This window comes from Lepidochelys kempii, chromosome 5 (assembly GCF_965140285.1).
Source record: "Lepidochelys kempii isolate rLepKem1 chromosome 5, rLepKem1.hap1, whole genome shotgun sequence".
Classification (NCBI taxonomy): Eukaryota; Metazoa; Chordata; order Testudines; family Cheloniidae; genus Lepidochelys; species Lepidochelys kempii.
Window position 1 is genome coordinate 111923118 of NC_136384.1, and position 22113 is coordinate 111945230.

Sequence of the window (22113 nt, forward strand, 5' to 3'; positions counted from 1 at the left end):
GCCTTATAAGAGCTAAGTGGTGGTGTTATTTGCAAATGCTTAGCTTCTACAGTCTGCTCCTGCTTGCCATTGACCTTAATAGAAATTTTGCCATTGATTTCAATGGAAGGTATCATGTGTCTCTAGTCCATAATGCTTTCAAGGTTTCCCTAGCACCAGGCCACTATGTACGGGCTCCAGTTGTACCAGGGGAAAGTTATGGCTGTGCTTTCTATTTATAACATATTCATTTGGAATTAAAAATAAATAAATGCAGGGAAACATTTCTATTGGTCTTAGGTTATGTAAAGGCTTATCTTCCCAAAACCTGCTGGTAAATTTTTGGCCAAATTTGACTCAACAATGTCCCTGTGTTGCAGTATAAAAATGGAATTGTTCAGTGCAGAATAAGAAACGAAGAAGATAAGGAGCTATTTGATAAATGCTGATAAAGTACGTGGTGCTGCATAATACACAAAAAGCAAAGACAGGCTCTGTCCTCTTTTTTTCACACAAGAAAATTATGGAGGCATTTTAGCGTATCTCTCATTAAGGTTGCATAGAAATTTGCATATAGGACCTGAACCAAAGCCCTTTGAAGTTCCTGGGAATCTTTCCAAGGATTGCATTGGCTGTAGATCAGGCCCTTAAAGCAGGAATAAAATCCTTCTCACACTTCATTATTTAAATATGTAGACAATTTCAGTTTTTACTCACAGTAAGTGTAAGAGCAGAAGCAGACTAGATGAATGTGTATTTAGCCAACAGCTATCCTCAAATACAACAAACCCTGCCCCATTATTCTTTGCTATTTAATTAGTCCCCTTTTTTAATCTTTAGTTGCTAGATTTTCCCTCTGTCAGGCTTACCCTGAGACTAACTCTTCAGAAGGCAGAATATACAAATGCAGGCATCCCCACACCAAACCAGGCTTGCCCGTAACAGCGCTGAGTGTTTTGCCTGCAATGTGCAGAGCGAATGTATCTCTGAAAAGCCAATTAAAGGCCCTACAGCGGCGGCAGCCAGCTTTCCTCGCAAAGGGTGCCCTGATTTACTTTCCTGGAAAAGCAATTCTTGTGCAAACAGAGCTAAGTGAAAATGTAATAAAAAGGGCTCTAGTTCAGGGGCTTGTTGTCTCTTGAAACACTTCTAGGATCTTTATTAGATTGGCTGAAAATGTTTTCATTTAGAAGAGACAAGTTAGCAAACTTGTTTTAATCCCAGGTATGCAAGCATTACATTCCCACTGGCTGAAAAGTTGCCAACCAGAAGTGAGAAACCAAAGGAGGACTGAAATTTGGGCTTATTTACGGTTAGGTACTGATTGTTCTGAATTGCAGGAAGCAACTGCATGCAAAATGCTACAGGAGTTGTACTGAAATAATTGTTTTGGTTTCTTTTACTTTGTAATAGTAAGTGGTGTATTTGAGTCCATAGATCACTGGAAGAGAGGTGTGTGCTGTCCAGCCGCCCATCATCTGCTTCCACAATTTGGTCATAGAATATATGAATGGTCAGGAGAATTGAATGCAAACTCCAACTCCATTTTTAAAGAATCCTGGTCTCTAGAAATGTAGGAGGGAAAGCCTGGAGTTGTCCTGACAGTTAGTTCCATGTTGTTGTTTTTAGTGTCCATAATGTGTGAAACTCCTCACACCTGTGCAGTGGCCAGCATGGGGCCAATGCTCCATTTAATTCCCACTTAAGCAGTTGGTGGCCAGGCAGTGTGGGGAGCCAGTGGTTACTACAAGCTTTGGTTGCTGGGAGAAATAGGGCTCTTGGAGAGGAGGAAAGAGCTAAGTAGACTGGGGGTATGTCTACACTGCAATTAGACACCCATGGCTGGCCCATGCCAGCTGACTCAGGCTACTGGGACTCAGGCTATGGGGCTGTTTTTAATTGCTGTGTAGATTTCTGGGCCTCACAGGGTCCTAGAGCCTGGGCTCCAGCCTAACCCTAGAAGTCTACACTGCAATTAAACAGCCCCACAGCCCATGAGTCAGCTGGCATGACCAGCCATGGGTTCTTAATTGACTCGGGGTAGACATACCCCGAGTGTCCAAAGAGGTAGAGTAGCTGAATAATTGACTGGCTCCAGTAATAGAGGAACAAAACAGACCAGCCAGCTCCATAAGGTCTGAAAACCTCTTGGGGTAAGTCTACACTGCAGTGAAAGTCCATAGTTTTGAACTCGGACTCCAACCTAATTCCCTTTTCATCTACACACAAATCGCATTGACCCAGGGTCCCTAGACCTCATGGGGTATGGGGTCCAAGCCTGAGTTAAGCCAGGACCTTTGCAGTGTAGACTCAACCCCACTGGACTCATATTCTGAAAGTCTGCCAAAAGTATCACAGGCTGACTTTTTTGTCCTCTGTACAGTCAAGTTTGGTTGACAGTCAAGTTTTCCCACACTGCAACATGAACAAAGCCAGAGATGACCCATGCCTGTTGATAGTGAGGGGATGGGGGCACAACCCTGGAACAGCTCGAGTCATGAGCCTTCCCCCTCCCTTCAGCTTCCAGCTGTTTCTCCTGCCTCTCCCTCTCCCTGACTGGCGTAGCTCACAGCTCACTGGTTCAGTTCCCCCCCAGGAAGGGGACCCAGCCACATCATATGACCAAGCAATCTGGGAGGCATATGGCCCCACGTGTCCCCCCCTCCCCACGTGTCACCTCTGGCTAGAGTGGCCACATTTTGGGAGGGTGCTAGGAAGACTGGGATACGGGTGATGGGACTCGAGCCCACATTATGCAGTGTAGCTGCTGGAGACCTAGATTGGGACCCAGGATACAAGCATTCCTGACCAGGGGTTACAAATTAGTGTAGATGTTCAAGTCCTAGGTTAACAAACCCAGGCTCTGCTAATTTGAGTTCTGCTAACTCTGGGCTTACATTGCAATACACACATCCCTAGATGGCTGGGAAGTGAGCAGAGAGAGTTAATATCTGAGAGATATATCCGAGCCATTAGCAATTATCTTTGAAAAGTTATTTAAGATGGGAGAGATTCCAGAAGACTGGAAAAGGGCAAATATAGTGCCCATCTATAAAAAGGGAAATTAGGACAACCTGGGCAATTACAGACCAGTCAGCTTAACTTCTGTACCCAGAAAGATAATGGAGCAAATAATTAAGCAATCAATTTGCAAACACCTAGAAGATAATAAGGTGATAAGTAACAGTCAGCATGGATTTATCAAGAACAAATCGTGTCAGACCAACCTGATAGCTTTCTTTGACAGGGTAACAAGCCTTGTGGATAGGGAGAAGTGGTAGATGTGGTATATCTTGACTTTAGTAAGGCTTTTGATACTGTCTCGCATGACCTTCTCATAAACAAACTAGAGAAATACAACCTAGATGGAGCTACTATTAGGTGGGTGCATAACTGGTTGGAAAATCATTCCCAGAGTGTAGTTATCAGTGGTTCACAGTCATGCTGGAATGGCATAATGAATGGGGTCCCGCAGGGATTGGCTCTGGGTCCGGTTCTGTTCAATATCTTCATCAATGATTCAGATAATGGCATAGAGAGTACACTTATAAAGTTTGCAGAGGATACGAAGTTGTGAGGGGTTGCAAATACTTTGGAAGATAGGATTAAAATTCAAAATGATCTGAACAAACGGTCTGAAGTAAATAGTATGAAATTCAATAAGGACAAATACAAAGTACTCTTATGAAGGAACAATCAGTTGCACACATACAAAATGGGAAATGACTGCCTATGAAGGAGTACTGCGGAAAGGGATCTGGGGGTCATAGTGGATCACAAGTTTAATATGAGTCAATAGTGTGACACTGTTACAAAAAATCAAACATTATTCTGGGATGTATTAGCAGGAGTGTTGTAAGTAAGACACGAGAAGTCATTCTTCTGCTCTACTCCACTCTGATTAGGCCTCAGCTGGAGTATTGTGTCCTGTTCTGGGCGCCACATTTCGGGAAAGATGTGGACAAATTGGAGAAAGTCCAGAGAAGAGCAACAAAAATTATTAAAGGTCTAAAAAACCTGACCTATGAGGGAAGATTGAAAAAATTGGGTTTGTTTAGTCTGGAGAAAAGAAGACTTGCGGGGGGGACATAACAGTTTTCAAATGTGTAAAAGGTTGTTACAAGAAAGAGGAAGAAAAATTGTTTTTCTTAAGCTCTGAGGATAGGACAAGAAGCAATCGGCTTAAATTGCAGCAAGGGAGGTTTAGATTGGACAAGAAAAGCTTCTTAACTGTCAGAGTGGTTAAGCACTGGAATAAATTGCCTAGGGAGGTTGTGGAATCTCCATCATTGGGGATTTTGAAGAGCAGGTTGGACAAACACCTGTCAGGGATGGTCTAGATAATACTTAGTCTTGCCATGATTGCAGGGAACTGGACTAGATGACCTCTCAAGGTCCCTTCCAGTCCTATGATTCTATGAATAAGAGAGAAGTCACTCAGGAGAGGGAGTTGAGCTATTGAGGTGTGGGGAATAGGCCTGGCAGGAGTCCAACAAAATTAGGTGCGTGATAAGGGTGCATTCCCATGATGGTGATGTTGAAATCCTTCTGTCAGTCACAGCTGTGATAGGGCTACCTGAATCTTCAGGGCTGCTGTCCCTCTGCACAGGGTTGAATTTTACCCATTCTACTGCCTTTCTAAATATGGACTACTTGCCTTGTAAAGAATATTACAACCAATTTAATAAATACCTGCTAATTAACTTTACTAAAACACCCTCACAAATATTTTTTTGCTTTTCTTCATGAAGTCCATAGTAACAAAGAAAGGGCCTATTTCAGTAGTGTAATTGAAAAAAAAAATGAAACAAAAAACTTGCCTGGCCTGCTTGATGGATGTGTGAGTGTGAGTGATGTAGGTTGTTCATTGCAGTTATCTGTTTCTCCCTCTCCCCCATTTCATTCCATTCCATTCATTTGCATGCTGGTTCTTTCCTTGGGGACTTTACTGAGAGTCAAGCAGTCATCTGAACCTGATAGCTTTTTATTTTAGACTTGTAGAAAGCTTACGTTCAAAGACATTTTAAAGAGTCCGTTTTAATAGTCTCCCCAGTGCTCTTGCTTGATCTCTTCTTCCTGGTGAGCAGAGGCTGACACCACTACAAAGATTTGTGCTTGGTCCCTGGTCAGTAAAAGTGCCTCCTGTCATTTTTTGGTGATTCCTTTGGCTGATTAAGAAGTGACATTGACAGGCACCAGAGGGAGCTCTCCTCTGTCAGAAAGAGAGCCACTCAGGGGACCTTTGAAACTAAGGGAAGTTGAGGCCAAAAATGGACAAGAAGAGTAATCCGGGGGGCTCAAAGGTCATGCATTTCTTCCTCCAAGGACAGAAAAGGTATTAAAGGAATCAGCCTCTAGTTCTGTTTTATACTATGCAATTGAAAGCCTTCGGCATCTCTATTTATTTAGTCTGTTGTGCTTATTGTTTTATTTTAAAAGATCATCTTAAATTGTTTTTCCTGCCTATATAAATTCATATACAAATTATGAACAGCAACTAATCTCCTACACACCTTAGCTCTCTAATTGTAGCTATAATTAGGAATATTAAAGCACTGTAACTATAGAAAGGAAAGTTTTGTACAAAAGAATCTTGCCATTTTTCTTTTTGTTAACATAAAAAGGTCAAAATTACATATGCCAGATGTGGCTCACTCTTCTCTCCCCCCCACCCTTATATGTTATTTAATATAAGGCTTTAATGTTCAGTATGCCATTAAGAAATCAAACATGATGGTTTGGGATTTGGCACTTGCAAAAGCATCTGTGATAATGATGCAGAAGAATCCTTCAGAACTTTTATGATAGGGATGGTGGTGACTGAGTTAGATCATAACACGCCAGATGAAACTTGACTAGACAAAAGAGAGTGCGAGTGATGCAACCCCTGGTTTGGATTATACATAAAAAGAACACAAACACACACATACACACGCACAGATTCCATAAAGTCTCTGGGCATTTTATTAGAATGCAGACATCCTTACTTGACCATATATCGTACACTGACAACTACCTGATGGGCAGGAAAGGATGAATTAATAATGCCTGCTGATTAAACAGCACAACTGCGGATGTAAACTTAGTACAGTCCTGGAGGTCAGATTACTGTGATCTATAACAGACATAAATAGATTGCAGAGGCAAAAAACCAAAGAGGTTTTTTTTAATGATATGGGCTAATTTTTGTTCTGATGACTCAAAGGACAGCACAGCACCATGTAAAATAAAGCCTAAATATTTCAATCTGCTGATAGTTGCTACAGAAGGGCCATTTGAAAATGTAATTGTTCCAAAACACAGTTAATTTTGTGCTTCAAATGTTAGGTTATTTGTTGGTTTTCATTTAGGACGTTGCAGTTTTTCCCAGATCAATATTGTATTTTATCAAAGTCAAAGTGCAGTTATTCAACAGGGAACTAAACAGCTGGTGCCTGTGTACACACACACACACACACACACCCCGCTTTGATAAATGATTTACAAAAACAGTTTTAAAAAGCAGAGAAATATGGGGTAAGAATTAATTACAGGGGCCCTTCCTTCCTTTCTGCCTTGGAGGGGAAAAAAAATCAATAGTGACTGTTTGTCAAAGAGGAAGTAACCAGTTGGTTCCCCTGAGGCAGATACGAGCATATGCATTATCCCCAAATCTTCACAGAACTGGTGGTCTTCTGTTGTCTTGTTCCTGAAAGATGCTAAGCACCTATCTGATGTGCTGAGCCTCCTCCCCCCAATTCCCACTGACTTCAATGGGAGTGGAGGGCAACAGGTTGGGGTGCTCAACCTACCTACGCACACAGCTACCAGGATTAAGCACAGTGCTAGCAGCCTAGCATCCTAAATGCTTTTACCATTTTAGCCACTTCTGGTCTTGATAGTGCTATGCACTTTTTCAGCATTCTATGCCGTTATGAAATGGGTACCATTTTCTCCATGTTGAGACTCGATATCCCTAGGACCACACAGCAAATCAACGTCAATTAAAGAGTTTCTTCTAATTATTGTTTTAAAAGATACACAAGACTTTGCCTCCTCTTCTCAGGGTGGTGGCTTCCACCATTGGCAGGGCGGAGTCGAGGAGGAGGACAGCTGGACTATTGGAGATGGGACAGCTTCACAAGTTCCCCAGTCTTCCAGTTTGGACTGTCTGTGGGTGGGAGTTCGCCCTATGCAACAATCTGAACGGTCTCCTGAAGCATTTGATGTGCTACAGAGCCAGCATGTGTTACTCTTTGGATCTTGCCTGGATTAGACAATCACTGATATTTTCTGCTGGATCAAACCCTTAGTTTTAACAAATTGTCAAACAACATTCAAAAGACATTGCTGCGTGGAATCAGTATACACTGGTCTTCCTATGCTTATAGTACTCAACAGAGAAAATAAACAGTGATTTGTCTCATTCTTTCACCTGACTTATTTAGTGTCATTCAGTTCGCATCTGTAGCTCATTGCAATTCCTTTGTACCATGTGGTTGTCATGGTTGTGTGGGTAACTTCCACCTAGCTCTGGAAAAGATCCGCATCTGCCTTTTCTCTCTGTCGGATCAGACAGACAATCACAGACACACACGGATAATCTTTGGGGAGATGGGTTATTATGTCTTCCTGACTTTTGATGTGAAACCCTTCCCCCCCCCCTTTTACTAAGCTCTGTGTAATCTATCTTCTCATTTATCACGTTCCACTTAAGACCGCACAGCTGAGTGGATCATTTTGGTTTAAGCATCATTGTTGATCTTTATTTTAAAGAGGAAAAGTAAATTCTCCCAGGTGAATTTTGTTTCTGTGTGTTCAAACCAGAGACCTTCTCTAATGGTTTCCAGCATGATACTGTGCTAGTCCCAGGAGCGTGCTGGGCTCTTGTGAACTAAGAAAAGTCTTTCTGAAGAGTGTGATTAATGGACCATCCCAGCACAAGGAATTAGATATCCTGTTTCTGACATACAGAACTAAATGATATGAATCCATACAAGAGGCCTCTCATTTGCTGAGGAACCTGTATTGCCACAGCTGTATTTTTTCTGTTGGGAATTTACCTCAGTGTTTACTCTAATTAGAAGAGACCAGCATACTCTCAGTGGACCAGAACTCTTGTGGCCCCCAACATATCCTGCAGCATTTCCGTTTTCTTCCTTCCCCCTTCATGCAGTTCAAGATTTGCTGTGATTTGTTATCATGTTTCTGTCCATCTACAGAGGGGCAGGGGAGAAACCCACAACACAGACTCTGCTGTTCAATTCAACTTGATTTGTGGGTTTTTTTCATTCTTGTTTTTCTGTCTAGTCCCTTTCCCTTTGTCAGTGCCTCTCAATTTTTGGAGGGAGAAATAAAGACAGCGTTAAAAACAATTCGAGCCCAAAAGATTAAAATCAGGGCAACTACTTGACTATATGGAGAGAGAGAGACACACACACATTTAAAACTAGTCTGGATAAAGCACTAGAAAACTCACTTCAGGAAACAATCTTGCACTGGCAAGGGGAAGGACTAGGTGACCTAATAAGCCGCCTCCATTTCTGACTTGTGAGTCAGATTCTCCCCTGTGCTGTGTCCCCTTTGCACCATGACACTGGTGCAGAGCAGCCCTAGCGACACGGACGCATCCAGCCCTGGCAATGACACCCGGCCTAGGGGGTTCCCTAGTGGTACAGCAGCTCCCATGCTCTCTCCCTTCCAACTGTCAGTGTAAGGAGCATCACTGGGGGAAAGGGAGGGGCACCAGGGCTTTCCTGTGCCCTACAGTCCCTCGCTGTGGTCAACCCCGTGGAGCTATTGTCAGGCAGGCACTGTGCTTTATGCCAGGGGACCAGTCCTGCACACAGATCACCCAAGAAGGGGGGGGGCGGAGAGGAGCACAAAGAATGACTAATACACATGCGCGTGCACCCCTCCTGAGTGTCAGCATATGTTCCTTGGCCAAGACCAAGAACCTGAGCCTGTAACTAAAAATGCAATCGGATCCCAAGTAGGATCCTAAACTGTATGTGGGAATCCAAAATTCAATTCAATAAAAGGGCTAGTTTGTAATATAGAACAGTACCACAGTAGAGAGAGAGAATATGAATGTATTACAGGCAGAATAAGAGATACTCCTGGCACAGTAAAGAATTAGATCTGCCTGAAAGCTTTAGTTTGCTCTAGTTAAAGTATTTTACTTCCTTTTACATGTTAAAGTAACATTGATAGTTGCATCTGTTCCTTTTATGCACATGTGTTTCTCTTTGGTACAATCTGCTGTCTTTCTTTCTATGCTACTACAGTATTTAGCCTTTTCATGGTCTTGAAGCCACTCCTGCTCTTAAGAATATAACCTTCATTGGAATGAGGCAGGGGAAAGGGGTGTTGGTTTTAAATCAGTAAATGCCGGTGGATGATCTCCTGGTGGTGTGAAGTTCAGTCCAGGTCCTCTGTATGGTAGCTCTCCACTAGCAATAACACTTCTGTTCCTTCCTCATCACAGAACGCAGGCTGTAAAACACTATGGCCCCAACTCGCTAACAGTTTGTGAGAGTGTAATTTCTGGCAGTGGTTCAGTCTGAATGCCAAGAGGCAACATTCTGTTTGTGCCTCTCATTTTTTAATTATAAAATGCCTCTGGTATTTCATGTAATGCATGGTATTTACAAGATCCTTACAGCAAAATGACTGTTAGTGTCAAACTGTGGCAGCTTTTCCATTCCCATTACGTCTTTTTCAGGTCCGCTATGCTGGTGCTGCTGACAGCGCGGTTCAGTTTATCTTCTATCAGCCCATCATTCACCGATGGAGGGAAACTGATTTCTTTCCTTGTTCCGCATCTTGTGGAGGAGGTAATATTTTGTGTGTGTGTGCGCGCGCGGTCCCACCTACAAGATAGCTCAGACCTGCTCAGTTATTTGTGACTGTGCCTTCTCGTGGCTAGTCTACAGAAAACATGAGCACGAATACTACTGCAGGGAAGGGAGATTCTCTTGTCACTTCCATGGTATTAGCCTGTATTTTTGGATTAGAAGGTCCTAAGTTCTATGGTTGCTGAAACCTTGAAGTCCATGTGGCCATAGTGAATGACACAGCTATCAAATAATGGCCCAGATTCAATGGTATAAAGCTGGTGTGATGGCTACTGTTGATTAATTGTTTACTCAGTTGCTTGACCTCACTTTGGTTTGTTATAAAATATACTCAAGATGCCAAATGACCAATGTCAGCCAGGTTTATTGCTCTAAGCTAACAACAACAACATAGTACAGGGAAAAAGGGTCTATACGATACCAGTCTCTGGGAAGCCATCTTGTGCAGCGTTACACTACAGCGTTATGTGCTTCCCAAGTTATAAATAAACAGCTGAAATGTGTGTGATGATTTTACATTTACTAGGGCTGTCGATTAGTCACCGTTAACTAATGCGATTAACTCAAAAAATTGTGATAAAAAAATTCTGATTAATTGCGGTTTTAATCACACTGTTAAACAATAGAATACCAATTGAAATGTATTAAATATTTTTGGATGTTTTTCTACATTTTCAAATATATGGATTTCAATTAAAACACAGAATGCAAAGTGTACCAGTGCTCATTTTATATTATTCTTCTTGATAACAAATATTAGCATTGTAAAAATAAGAAATAGTATTTTTCAGTTAACCTCATACAAGTACTGTAGTGCAATCTCTTTATCGTGAAAGTCTAACGTACAAATGTAGATTTTTTTGTTACATAACTGTACTCAAAAACAAAATATAAAACTTTACAGCCTACAACTCCACTCAGTCCTACTTCTTGTTCAGCCAGTCACTGAGACAAACAAGTTTGTTTACATTTACAGGAGATAATGCTGACCACTTCTTATTTACAATGTCACCTGAAAGTCAGAACAGGCATTCGCATGGCACTTTTGTAGCCGGCATTACAAGGTATTTACGTGCCAGATATGCTAAATATTCGTATTCCCCTTCATGCTTCAGCTGCCATTCCAGGGGACATACTTCCATGCTGATGATGCTTGTTAAAAAAAAATAATGCTGTAATTAAATTTGTGACTGAACTCCTTGGGGGAGAATTGTATGTCTCCTGTTCTGTTTTACTCTCATTCTGCCATATATTTCATGTTATAGCAGTCTCGGGTGATGACCCAGCACATGTTCATTTTAAGAACACTTTCACTACAGATTTGACAGAGGCAAAGAAGGTACCAATGTGAGATTTCTAAAGATAGCTCCAGCACTCCACCCAAGATTTAAGAATCTCAAGAGCCTTCCAAAATGTGAGAGGGACGAAGTGTGGAGCATGCTTTCACAAGTCTTAAAAGAGCAACACTCTGATGTGGAAACCACAGAACCCGAACCACCAAAAAAGAAAATCTACCTTCTGCTAGTGGCATCTGACTCAGATGTTGAAAATGAACATGCATTGGTCCACACTGCTTTGGATCGTTATCGAGCAGAACCCATCATCAGCATGGATGGATATCCTCTGGAATGGTGGTTGAAGCATGAAGGGACATATGAATCTTTAGCGCATCTGGCACGTAAATATCTTGTGATGCAAATATCTTGCTACAACAATGCCATGCAAATGCCTGTTCTCACTTTCTGGTGATGTAAATAAGAAGCGGGCAGCATTATATCCTGTAAATGTAAACAGATTTGTTTGTCTCAGCAATTGGCTGAACAAGAAGTAGGACTGAGTGGTTCTAAAGTTTTACATGGTTTTATTTTTGAATGCAGTTTTTTTCATATATAATTCTACATTTGTAAGTTCAACTTTGATGATAAAGAGATTGCACTACAGTACTTTTATTAGGCAAATTGAAAAATATCATTTCTTTTGTTTTTTACAGTCAGATATTTGTAATAAAAAAAATATAAAGTGAGCACTGTACACTTGGTATTCTGTGTTGTAGTTGAAATCAATAACGTATATATGAAATCAATATATTTGAAAATGTGGAAAACATCCAAAATATTTAAATAAATGGTATTCTGTTATTAACAGCATGATTAACATGCATACATGATGTGGATAACACACGTTATATATTAGTCAATGGCTCCACTCTTCCCTTGCAGGGATGTGACTAAGGAAAAATGGAACATAGGCAGGCACTTCCTTTTCATGCTGATCTGTGGCTGCTCTGTTGCCCCCTTAGAGCTGTTACTCCTGGGACCAGGGTGCCATTCTGCAGGCCCAGAATCTTGGGAGTGCAAAGGTTTTCTTTACTTTCCCCTTCCAGAGCTGCACTATGCATGCCTCAGCCAGAAGTAACCTTGATGGGTGGTTCTTCCCTTTTTCATGCCGGGGAACTCCTTTTATCCTGAGTTACGCTCACGCTCATAACCCTGATGCATAAATATTGGGATCCTCCACTTTGCAGAGGCCATTTTCTTAATTGTCCTTATCTTCGTTAAGATTTAAATCAACAAGTCCCCATGGTAATTTGCACTCAATACAGAATTTCCCATAATGTTACAGATGGGCATCTTGCAATAGTGATGGGCATATTGTGGCATATTTTCCCATCACCTATTAACACATCTGTTACAATAATCTTGAAACTTTACTGTTACAAGCTAGTCATGTCAACTTCTTTCAGATTTAAGGCCAGATATGGCTAAGCGGAAATTTGGCAGGCCTCAGGCAAGTAAGTCTTGCTTTACTGCCTTATATTACTTATATACCTAACAAACTCTTACCAATAATACATCCTTATCAATCCTCTACCTCCATAATACTACCCTATGTATTCTTATACTCTTACCTACAACTTTAATCTATTCATCACACATTGATTACATATGGGTAAGTTACAATAATAGATAACACAATTCAATATATAAGATAATTAGATATGTAGGCAAATTGTAGCAATGTGACAGCTCACTGGCATGGCACCTCCTGCTGGCTGTCCTAGGAATTAGCTCTTCCAGCCCAGAGCATCCTCTGTAGGCTGGTGTCTCACCTGCCACTGGCCCCATGTCTCTTCCGGACCCCAGTGCCTCCTCACCCTGGGGTGCTGCCCCCTGGCAGTGTCCCCACACTCTGGGTCTCCCCTCCCAGAGAACCCCCCAACCCTCTAAACCTACCTTGCCTCAGTGGCTACTGCCAGTCATCATCTAGCCCCTGCTCACTGGGGCAAACTGCAGTGTAATGGCTACTCATCATTGGCAAGGAGGTTGGACCAGCTGCCTCTGCCTAACCCTGGGCTGCACCTCTGCAACCCCATTACCTGTGTAGGCCTTCACCAAGGCCTGCAGCCTGGGAGTTTACTAGGCTGGAGCTCCCCAGCCCTATTCCCCAGCACTGCTCCAGTTTCAGGTACCTTGCTCCCAGGCAGCTAGCCCTTCCCACTCCAGGGCTAGAGTGAGACTTCTCCAGCTTCTGGCCCACAGGCCTCTTATAAGGGCCATCTGGGCCTTGATTAAGCCAGCCACACCTGATTAAACCAGCTATATAGTCAGCTTCCCACAGCGGTTCTTAATCCCTTTCCCTGCTGCAGCCCTCTCCAGGGCCGCTTTTAACCCCTTCAGGGCTGGGGTGGGGTGAACACCCCACTACACAAATCAAAAGGAACTCAGTGAAAAGAAAATGTGCAAATTCCCTGAAGTGCCAGTACAGTGTTACTTATTGGGTTGTTGGGTCTGAAGTAAAAATTTTCAAAAGTAGGTCAGATTGGCAGAGACCCTGGGGTTTTTCACCTTCCTCTGGAGCATGGGGCACCACTGGAAGATTTAAACTAGTATAAATGATGGATTCTCTGTAACTTCAAGTCTTTAAATCATGGTTTGAGGACTTCAGTCACTCAGCCAGCTGTTAGAGGTCTATTACAGGAGTGGGTGGGTGAGGTTCTGTGTTCTGCAGTGTGCCAGAGGTCAGACTAGATGATCATGATGTTCCCTTCTGACCTTAAAGTCGATGCGTTAAATGGCCACTGAGGTGCACAGTTATCCTTTAAATGCCCATTTGCACATGCAGTTTAGGCATAAGCTTTTGAAAACCGGGCTTTCTTGCCTTAATGCAGATCTCACTTATACTGTTTTTATACCAGCATAAATGAAATAAATTTTACACCAGCATAACACCATTAACAGGGAATATTGTCTTGTGGCTAAGGTATTTGACTGTTACTCAAGGGATCTGGGTTCCATTCCTGACTGTCACAGACTCACAGTGGGACCTTGGGCTCCTGGGAATGGCGTCCCCATGCTTTGCTCCTTTTACCACTGTGGTGCCCGGGAAAGCCCTGCAGTTCTGTAGATACCAATTTATATCCACAGATATCTGCATCCGCGGGTGTAAATTTGTATCCACGGCGGGCTCTACAAATAATAGTTCATGTCAGAGCCAAATCAGCTCTTGAGTCTTTAATGTATGTGCTTTTAGAAATACAATAGTATGAACTGTGAAACATGACTATTATCTTTGCAGTGTTAACTGAATTATATTGCTCCTGTGGCTCTAAAATAAAATAAATAAAAGTTAAGAAGTAATTTCAGCAGTGTAGGCATTTTTGTGAGTTAAAGTATGTGTTTCTTTATAGATCTATTTATATACCTTGATCCTATCTATATTTAATAGATTTAATGGGCAATGTATGGGGGAAAGTCTGTTTTATGAAGGTTTTGGGGGACACCTAATCTTTTTGTAAAATAAGTTTGTTAAATATGGGGTAAGCCTCTTGTTACATTGGGGGTGGGGGCGTCACTTTGGATAGAGTTTTACAAAACCAGAGTTAACTTGTATTTAATACATGTACAGAGAAAGAAATTTAGCTCAGATGCTCTGTCTTTTGACTCTCTGAATGTCACAGGTTACCAGCTGACATCTGCTGAATGTTATGATCTGAGAAGCAGCCGGGTGGTGGCTGATCAATACTGTCACTACTACCCTGAAAACATCAAGCCAAAGCCAAAACTTCAGGAGTGCAACTTGGACCCTTGTCCTGCCAGGTCAGTCAGCTCTAGCATTAGAAGAGACCAGGCGTTACTTGAGCAAAACCAAATATCTATTTATTCCTCTTCCTGTTTGTTGATTGACCTATAGAATAGCTCCGCCTTTTTCGCTGGGCAGTGTGTACTGGGTAAAGTAAAACTGGCGTGTTTATCCCATGTACAGTGCAAAGAACAGTTTTAGAGATGGTTGTTTCTTCCCTCCAGATTACTTTCTGCCTCATTATGTATTGTAATGTGTGGGAAAACAAACTACCCAGGATAATATCCTATGATAACCACAGGTCATTAAAAGTGTTAGTAAGATCGTAACAAATCCTGAAGGGGAAAACATGTGGCTAGCAGGGGGTAGATCTTGTTTTTATGGGCATTACATTTTGCCTTTGAAAAAAGGACTCCTTGCCACAACAGCTGCTTGTGAAAATTTAATGCAGGAACGTAGTCTAATCATCAACATCCTCTGACCTTTCACCAAAAGCAAAAGACCTCTTCCCTGTCCCCTGCCAAGAACCCCTTCCCATAGAACTTGCAGAAACAGGAGAGGGACAAAATCAGGGCATCCACTAGCTTGTTAGAGCTCTCTGATCCATTTAAAATTCAACAGGTAGCCACTTAGGGGTCAGTCCTGTGAGGTAATGAGCACCCTGAACTCAGTGAGAATTAAGGGTGCTCAGCACCCTGAATGGTGGGGCTGTAACTGTTCACAAATCATGTATTACATGTATCTTCTAAACGTCTGTGTCCCAATTCATAGCTCTGCAGGAAGTGTGCTCAATACAGCTTAGGAGCAAAGATGCCTTAAAGACACCTACTCTCTCCCTTTACCCTGCGGTTGCTCTGTGCCAGGCTCAAACCACACTCAAAGCAGCCTCAATGGCTGCCAGTGGCCCCGCTGCATGTACACCCTCTGGTACACCAGGGTGTAAGGACACCCCCAAACCCCCTCCCAGCACCAGCTGCAGGGAGGAGGAGGATGGTCTGGAGCCCTTATGGGTGGTGCTCCTCTAATCAGATAAACTGGCTTTTGGCTAGGTGTGCACCAGCAGAGGAGCACAAAGCTGCTCTCACATTAGGTGACTCTGCCCCTTGATCCCTTAAAAAAATGACATAGAGCCATTGGCGTGGATGGTTCGTCACAACTGGGAAAACACTCAAGTTCCTACAGTCATGGAAACAGGTAGTGTTACACACTTGACAAAAACCTGAAGTACATTCACTCCGACTCCAATAAATACACCTTGTAGAATCTTTCAAAAAGACGGAGGGGAACAAAACACACAGATATGTTTAATGATGTGACACAGACTGGTGTAAAAGCAGGAAATCCAAAGTTAAAGATGAAGTCAGGAGGATTGCAGGTGATTTAAGTCAAGGTAGAATTTGGTCTCAACCTTCCTTAAGTTGCACTGCCCCTGTGATGAGAAGGGAGTGTGCAATGGGAGATGATGGACTTGATATTCCTGGCTTTCGTGTGTTTCTGTCACACCCTAACACACAGCGCTGGCTCTCAGTCATGTGCATCTCATCTACAGGCAGAATTTAGCTCAGTGTCTCAACCCTAATAAGGGGTTATATTTAGTTAGGCGTGACAAAGGGAAATGAGCTGGGAAGCAGAAGGAAGTCATAGTATTGCAATCTCTCACTATTCCCTTGGTGAGTCTTACAGATCCAGGATTAGACTACAATGCCCAAAACTTTAGTACAAGAAGCAGCGTTATCTTGAAAAAAATGAAAGATTAGAAAATAGCGTAATATTGATGAATGCAGCCAAATTGAGAATAGGTTATGGCACAAACTTCCACAGAAGATTAGGTCTTCCAAAGGCTGGCCATGTTTAGGAAACACTGCAAAACCTTCTCTTTGACGAAGCCTTTCCACCAGAACAAGAATGACACTCACTGTCAACACACTCTTCTACTTGCCTTCTTCGCCCTCGATCAAAATAAACAAAAAAACAACCCCTCAAAGTAACAAACAAATTAAAAAAAACAAACAAAAAACCATAACCATGCTCCAAACAGAGGTTTCATACCCCGGAAAGAGAGAAGAACCAGAGATTCCATGAAGTCCATTAGGGACTTTGCTATGGCTGTTGATTTTTAAATAGAAGGTGCTCAGATACTACAGCAATGAGCAGCAATATAAAACCCTCCATAGATTAGATAAAGGCAGACAGACTGAAATCACTGGATCTGTTCCCCCCCACACTCCCTCCCATGGATTCAGTGTTCTTTTGTCCTTGATGATAAGGCAACATTTTGTGTGGTTTTTGCTCTCTGTGGTTTTCCACTGAAACAATTACAATCTGTTTTGATTTTCCTCAAAACACATTTTCCAGTGAGCACAGACCGACCATGGTCAACTATTAAATCTAAAATATTTCAGAAAGTGTGACTATGGAAAAACAGCAGGTTATAATGGAAATCCATTTTACAACCTCAAGTATTGTGAGTATGTCTCTACTTTGAGTTAGCGATGTGATTCCCTGCTCAAGGAAACCTATTCAGGCTAGCTCTCATACAGCTTGTGGGCCAAAGCAAAAACGCAGCCGAGGCTTCATAAGCTCGCTGCCCCCAATACGTACCTAGTATCTCCCGTGGACACGTACTCATGTTGGCTAGCCCCTCCCACCACTTGCACCACCATGTCCACACTTCATTTTTCTAGCAGGTTAGCTTTATTTGAGCTAGTGTTGGTATGTTTACTTGAGCTGGGAATCACACCACTGGCTCAAAGGGAGGCGTGAGCAGCACCTACTATAATGAGAGGTTTCAGAGCAGCAGCCGCGTTAGTCTGTATTCGCAAAAAGAAAAGGAGGACTTGTGGCACCTTAGAGACTAACCAATTTATTTGAGCATCAGCTTTCATGAGCTACAGCTCACTTCATCGGATGCATGCAGTGGAAAATACAGTAGGGGGTTTTATATACACAGAGAACATGAAACAATGGGTGTTACCATACACACTGTAACAAGAGTGATCAGGTAAGGTGAGCTGTTACCAGCAGGACAGAGGGGCAGGGAGGACCTTTTGTAGTGATAATCAAGGTGGGCCATTTCCAGCAGTTGACAAGAGTGTGTGAGGAACAGTAGGGGGGGGGAATAGTTTTTCTTTGTGTAATGACACATCCACTCTCAGTCTTTATTCAAGCCTAATTTAATGGCACAGATCTTGGGAGACAGGCCAGTCCTTGTTTACAGACAGCCCCCCAACCTGAAGCAAATACTCACCAGCAACCATACAACAAAAACACTAACCGAAGAACCCATCCTTGCAACAAAGCCCGTTGCCAACTGTGTCCACATATCTACTCCGGGGACACCATCATAGGGCCTAATCACATCAGCCACACTATCAGAGGCTCGTTCACCTGCACATCTACCAATGTGATATATGCCATCATGTGCCAGCAATGCCCCTCTGCCATGTACATTGGCCAGACCAGACAGTATCTATGTAAAAGAATAAATGGACACAAATCAGTCGTCAAGAATTATAACATTCAAAAACCAGTCGGAGAACACTTCAATCTCTCTGGTCACTCGATTACAGACCTAAAAGTGGCAATATTACAACAAAAAAACTTCAAAAACAGACTCCAACGAGAGACTGATGAATTGGAATTAATTTGCAAACTGGACACCATTAAATTAGGCTTGAATAAAGACTGGGAATGGATGTGTCATTACACAAAGTAAAACTATTTCCCCATGTTTATTCCCCCCCCCACACACACACACTGTTCCTCACACGTTCTTGTCTCAGCTGCTGGAAATGGCCCACCTTGATTATCACTACAAAAGGTTTTGTTTGTTTGTTTGTTTTCCCCTCTCTCTCTCTCTCCTTCTAGTAATAGCTCACCTTTCCTGATCACTCTCATTACAGTGTGTATGGTAACACCCATTGTTTCATATTCTCTGTGTATATAAAATCCCCTTACTGTATTTTCCACTGCATGCATCCGATGAAGTGAGCTGTAGCTCACGAAAGCTTATGCTCAAATAAATTTGTTAGTCTCTAAGGTGCCACAAGTATTCCTTTTCTTTTTACTGTAATGAGATAATTTTACTTTGGCATTGATTTTAATAAACTGTTACCTGACCTGGTTTTTGTTATTTTTTTTTTTAATCCAGTTCTGGATCACACATGTCTTTTCTCTCTGGCATTTACCCCAAGACTTTTTTTTTTTTTCAATAATTTGAAATTCCACATGCTCAAATGTTAAGGCAGGTGGCTGCAAGGTATGTGGGAGGAAAGAGAGAGGGAAAAAAACTTTTGGGCAGATGTCAGGAAGTAATTTTTGTTTTGTCCAAGGCACATAACTAGGCAGAGCTGTTGACATAAAGACCCTGGGGAGGAGAGTCATTTAGAAACAAAGCTATGCTATCCTAATGTACAGGGAGTACCAGAAATGACTCAACTTAATGGAAGTGTCTCCACAGAATGCCAAGTTACTGACAACCATGGCTTTCTGGAGAACACACAGAATCAGGAACCCAGACTCAGAATCAAGGACAGTCTCTGATAAGAAGAAAATAAGGTTCAGAAAACTATAGACAATAAGGATGGTCTTGTGGTTAAAGCATAGGCTGGGGGGGGATCAGGATTTCTGGGTTCAAGTCTCTACCATGGATTCACTATATGAGTAGCTAAAACACACAATCTCTGTGCCTCAATTTCCCAAACTGTAAAAATGGGATAATAATTCTTCCCTATATCACGTGGTTGCTGCGAGGCTTAATTTACTAATGTTTGCCAGGTGCTCATATACTATGGTGATAAGTGCCATAGGAAAGCTGATAAAAGTAAGTGGTTTTGAAAAAAGAAATGAAGAGGTTTTACTGTAGTGTAGTTTATATCTGAATTTAGACTGAAAGGGAAGGACAGCATTGTTTTCTAATAATTGTGTTCCGTGGTTCTGGGGATTTACAGTGCCTATAACGTACAGTCTTTTACCTCTAGCTTGTTGCTCCCTATTGGCAATAATTAGCACCGTTTTTGGCAGTGTCAGCAGCAGAGAGGCCAAGAATTGAATGGACATGGAAAACGAACCACCCGCTCTTCTTTAGGGGTGGTTCCTCCAGCTCAGAGTTGAGGAGCAGCGTGGGGAAGCTTACGCTGCCAAATCCTGTGCTGTACCTGATCTGGGCAAAATTCAGGACTTCAGTCTCTGAGGTTTTCATGAACACTAAATTCATAGCAGCCCTCTTTTAACTTTCCAAAACATTCCCATGATGGAGAGCTTTCAGCTGAAAAAAGACTTGATGGGAAGTTCAGGTGTCTCCGATGGCCTCCCGATGGCTGCATAAAATGACTCCCTTTTCTAATGACCGGAGAATGGAATTTTATTCCTGTTTGAGAAAGGAAGTCTGTTTGGACTATGTGTGCTGTGGACTTGCTTATATCTTTGAGGTACTGTAAACTGAACAAACTGTTCCTTTCATAATTCAAAGACATTCTTTAAAGCAGTGTTGATAACAGGAGTTTGAAAGGTTTTCACTTCACACACCATTCCAGGTCACTGTTTACAGCCAATGAACCCTACCCCCATTTCCAGCATTGAAGTTGCATTTAGATTCCAGCTTCCCAAGCTATCTCAGGTGACATTCACTGATGCACAGAACTCTTTCTATATACTCCATGATCTTGTACCATTCCTATCTCCTTTGTTTCTGAACCTAGGGTCCTTTGAGTCATTTAAGCGCTACTTAAGCCTTTATGTCAGGGGTTCTCAACCTTTTTCTTTCTGAGCTTTCCCTCGCCCCCCCCTCCATGCTATAATAACTCCACAGCCCACCTGTGCCATGACGACTGGTTTTCTGCATATAAAAGCCAGGGCTGGCATTAGGGGGTAGCAAGCAAGACAGTTGCCTGGTGCCCCATGTCACAGCACCCCCATGAAGCCACATTGCTCAGGCTTCAGCCTTAGGTGGCGGGGCCCAGGGCCCGGGCTTCAGCCCCATGCGGTGGGGCTTTGGCTTTCTGCCCTGGGCCCCAGTAAGTCTAATGCTGGCCCTGCTTGGAGGACCACCTGAAACCTGCCCATGCCGCCCCGCCCCCAGGAAGCCCTGGCCCTCTGGTTGAGAACTGCTTTATTGGGTGGTTTAAATGGTATGTATGGCTTTGTGCAGGTCCTCTTCACCAAGTTGAATTTCACCTATAAGCCTTGTCTGTACTTAAAAAGTATTCCCTGTGACAATCCCCTGGCAGCTGGACCACTTCATCAATTAAACCTGCTTAACTGACACTGGTAAAAAGGCCAGAGGTCACCTGAAGCCTTGCCTCTATGGTTCCCACCAGAACTGGTGCTAACACTAGTGGGAATTTTTTGGAAGATTTTCTGGTTCAGACATGTCCTTCAACACCTGGATACCTGCAGTCATTCCCAAGCGTACCTTTGGTGTTTAGCATTCCCAGCAAAATTGCAACAAACCGTCTTCCTTTAGCATTCTGACGTATCATTTCTGTATGCGCATGTGCGTGTTGTAGTATATGTAATATTAATCTGGTACAGTGTCTGATAGGTACCAAGAAGCAAAATGAAACCTCAATATTAAATAAAAATTGTTGTCCCTATTTTTTTAGTTGTAATTGTTATTAACTTTTTAGCTATTCTAACAGCAGCAGCATGTTACAAATCACAGCACATGAAAGCATTCCAAGTATGTCATGACCATTCAGATCAAACCAAAGTACTTGGAAACCCATCAGAGCACAGGATCCCATGGACTTTATAGTCCACTTCACTCAGTGATGATTTGATTGTGAAGGTCACTAGTATTTCTTCAACAAACAATAGAAGACATTTGTGTGGTGACCTTTTGTGAATCTCATCAGAGAGGCAGCTAGTGTTTCAGTATCATGAATGAATACATACAATTAAAAAGCGGACTAAGATATTTTCTTAACTAATCATAAAGGTCTCTGGTTCATTACAAATTGGCAGCCAGTGCAGGAAATTGCCAACTGCCTTCCTTTTAGCTTGTCATCACCTCCTTTAAATGTATTTAATTTGATAGCAATTATGAGGCAACTACCGCAGTAAATCAGTATTCCTGTTTTCACTGCACTCTTTGTCAGAAGATAAATGAAATTAGAGTTCTGGCACATTTCTGAAGAGAAGAGGCCTGCTTTCTCTGATGCATGCAGTAGCAGCAATAAATCTGTGATGAAGAGGTTCTGAGAGATGATGGTTCACTTAT

General features: G+C 42.4%; 1 protein-coding gene across 1 annotated transcript in view; it reads left to right on the forward strand.

Annotated features, from left to right (window-relative positions):
* The window catches only part of ADAMTSL1 (ADAMTS like 1), a 268482-nt gene that overhangs the window by 95052 nt on the left and 151317 nt on the right, over positions 1–22113 (forward strand). Inside the window, exons 8-9 of the mRNA XM_073345470.2 lie at positions 9683–9794; positions 14773–14911. Of these exons, the coding sequence (XP_073201571.1) occupies positions 9683–9794; positions 14773–14911 (251 nt within the window). The remainder of the gene's footprint in view (positions 1–9682; positions 9795–14772; positions 14912–22113) is intronic.